Source organism: Capra hircus, unplaced genomic scaffold, assembly GCF_001704415.2.
Source record: "Capra hircus breed San Clemente unplaced genomic scaffold, ASM170441v1, whole genome shotgun sequence".
NCBI classification, from domain to species: domain Eukaryota; kingdom Metazoa; phylum Chordata; class Mammalia; order Artiodactyla; family Bovidae; genus Capra; species Capra hircus.
In genome coordinates this window covers 4,653-7,010 of record NW_017211737.1, presented here as the reverse complement: position 1 = coordinate 7,010, position 2,358 = coordinate 4,653, and the positions used below count along the sequence as shown (strand labels likewise).

The 2,358-nt window shown below is 39.7% G+C and overlaps 1 protein-coding gene across 1 annotated transcript; it reads left to right on the top strand.

Moving 5' to 3' along the window:
• Positions 1-729: 729 nt before the first annotated feature.
• LOC102184801 (olfactory receptor 2H2) lies at positions 730-1,712 on the top strand. Its single transcript, XM_018045448.1, is given in 2 exon segments — positions 730-1,155; positions 1,157-1,712. Coding segments are annotated over 2 exon segments (930 nt in total). The 5' UTR covers positions 730-781.
• Positions 1,713-2,358: the final 646 nt, after the last annotated feature.

Below are 2,358 nucleotides of genomic sequence, written 5' to 3'. Positions count from 1 at the left end.
AGGGAAGGTCACTGGATTGCATTAGTGGCTGAATTCATGAACTCTTGTAATAAAACTACATTAAAGCATGTGAACTATTCATGTCATATAGGGTAGAGCTTGCTTATTGGGGATTGTAAATAGAATTTCCTGGAGAGCATATTCATAAAATAGCAGACCTGTGATTCAAATGTGGAGATTTCAGAAGTTTTCCTCCACACTTATTAGATCAGTAATTATTTGCTTCAGAGAAAAACAATGAATATTAGAGATAATTATCTCTAACCCTTCATTTTTGAAAATTCTAACAATTCCTATTTTGTTCTATGTTTCGAATTCTATATGCCTTGTTTCTAAGACTCTTGCTCACTCAGTGTATTTGGCAATATTTTTCTTTTATATCTATCATCTATCATGTATGTGTATGTGTAACAATCATCTTACTTTCCATTTCTTTGGTTTTTCACACTATGCACATTGATGGCCTGTGTATTTTGTCTTCAGAGAATTTGGGATACTTCTCACTTCTGTTCTGGGTTATTCTCTAAAGTCTATTCTATGTTTATATATTTCCTTGCAATGAATTTGGTGTTTTCAGACTCTGTGTGTCTCTTTGTAACAAGACAACCTATTATACAATTTATTTTGCATACGTTTACTCTGTCATTTCTCTATATTAAAAAATCAGTGTCAAAGTGCTCATTTTACTTAGTTTGTTATATTTTTTTGGTTATGATATCTGACTTTCTTTCCCACAGGAAGAAAATAGGAATGACCAAGAATGGTGACTCACAATTAAGCCATGAAAGGAACAAATGCTAGCACTCCGGCAGGTTTCATCCTACTGGGCTTTTCTGACCAGCCCCACCTGGAGATGCTTCTCCTTCTTGTCGTCTCTATCATACACATTCTGACACTGATGGGGAACACAGCGATCATACTGCTCTCATACTTTAACCCCAAACTCCACACACCCATATATTTCTTCCTCTCCAATGTCTCCTTCCTGGACCTCTGTTTCACCACCAGTGTTGTCCCACAGATGCTTTGGAATCTCAAGGGGCCTGACAAGACCATTAGCTACACTGGCTGTGTGATCCAGCTGTATGTTGCTTTGGGGCTGGGCTCCACGGAGTGTGTCCTGCTGACTGTTATGGCCTATGACCGCTTCAGTGCTATGTCGACCCCTCCACTATGGAGTGATCATGCACCCAAAGCTTCTCCAGCAACTAGCAGCTCTGGCCTGGATCAGTGGCTTTGTGGGGTCCATGGTTCAGACCATCCTTGTTTTCCAGTTGCCTCTCTGCAGCCATCACATGGTGGATGACTTCACGTGTGAGGAGCCTGCCCTGATTAAGATTGCCTGTGTGGACACAACCTTCCTGGAAAATGAGCTCTCCATAGCTTCTGTCCTCTATGTGGTGATACCTCTGGGGCTTATTCTGGCTTCGTATGGCTTCATTGTTTGGAGTGTGCTGAGGATAAAATCCACTGAAGGCAGGAGGAAAGCATTTGGGACATGTGGGTCCCACCTAATTGTTGTGGTTTTGTTTTTTGGGACAATAATTTCTGTCTACATCCAACCCAAGAGCAAATACACACAGAAGTACAGTAAATTCCTCACCCTCTTCTACACTGTAGTGACACCCTCACTTAATCCTTTGATCTACACCTTGAGAAACAAAGAAGCTAAGTGGGCGCTAAGAAGGTTAGTGGGAAGAAATTCAAGCTAAAAAGAAATGTGAGCCATCCTCATCCAGTCCTTCAGATGCTGGGAACTTTTAACATCATCTACTTCTGGTTTTTCCTTTCACTTATGAGGATCACAGCTAAATCTCCTGAATAAAATGATGTAAACTTTTTTTTCAATGACATCCTGAAGTTACCAATTTTAAATTCTTCTTATTCTCTTCTCAAAAATGTTTTGTCTCCTTTTTTCAGCTATTTTGTAAAGATTCTATGAATAAATAAACATTTATATTATGTGCGTATGTATTTGTATTATGCTTTCATAAGTCTGGAGTTACTGCTCTAGTGATTAACTAGTGACAGACACTCATTAATGATAATGATACTGTTATGACAGATCTGTTTTCTCATCACAGAAGAAATCTTCTGCCTCATCGTGGTAGAGCTCACATCATAGGTGCAGATATAGGGGTTTACCTGAGACCTTCCTATCGCTCTCCGGGTCTCGCACTCAATAGTTCCTAGGCCAGATGTGTTCTGCGCACAGGTTTTATGAAAATGAAAAGGTTCACTGAAAGAGCCACAATTACCTAAAATTTTTCTTATTTGGAGGACTGTTGATTTCAGTTCATTCACTAGAGGAATCTGGGAGTAAGTACATCTGGGATTTTTCAGATCTCCTCTACCCAC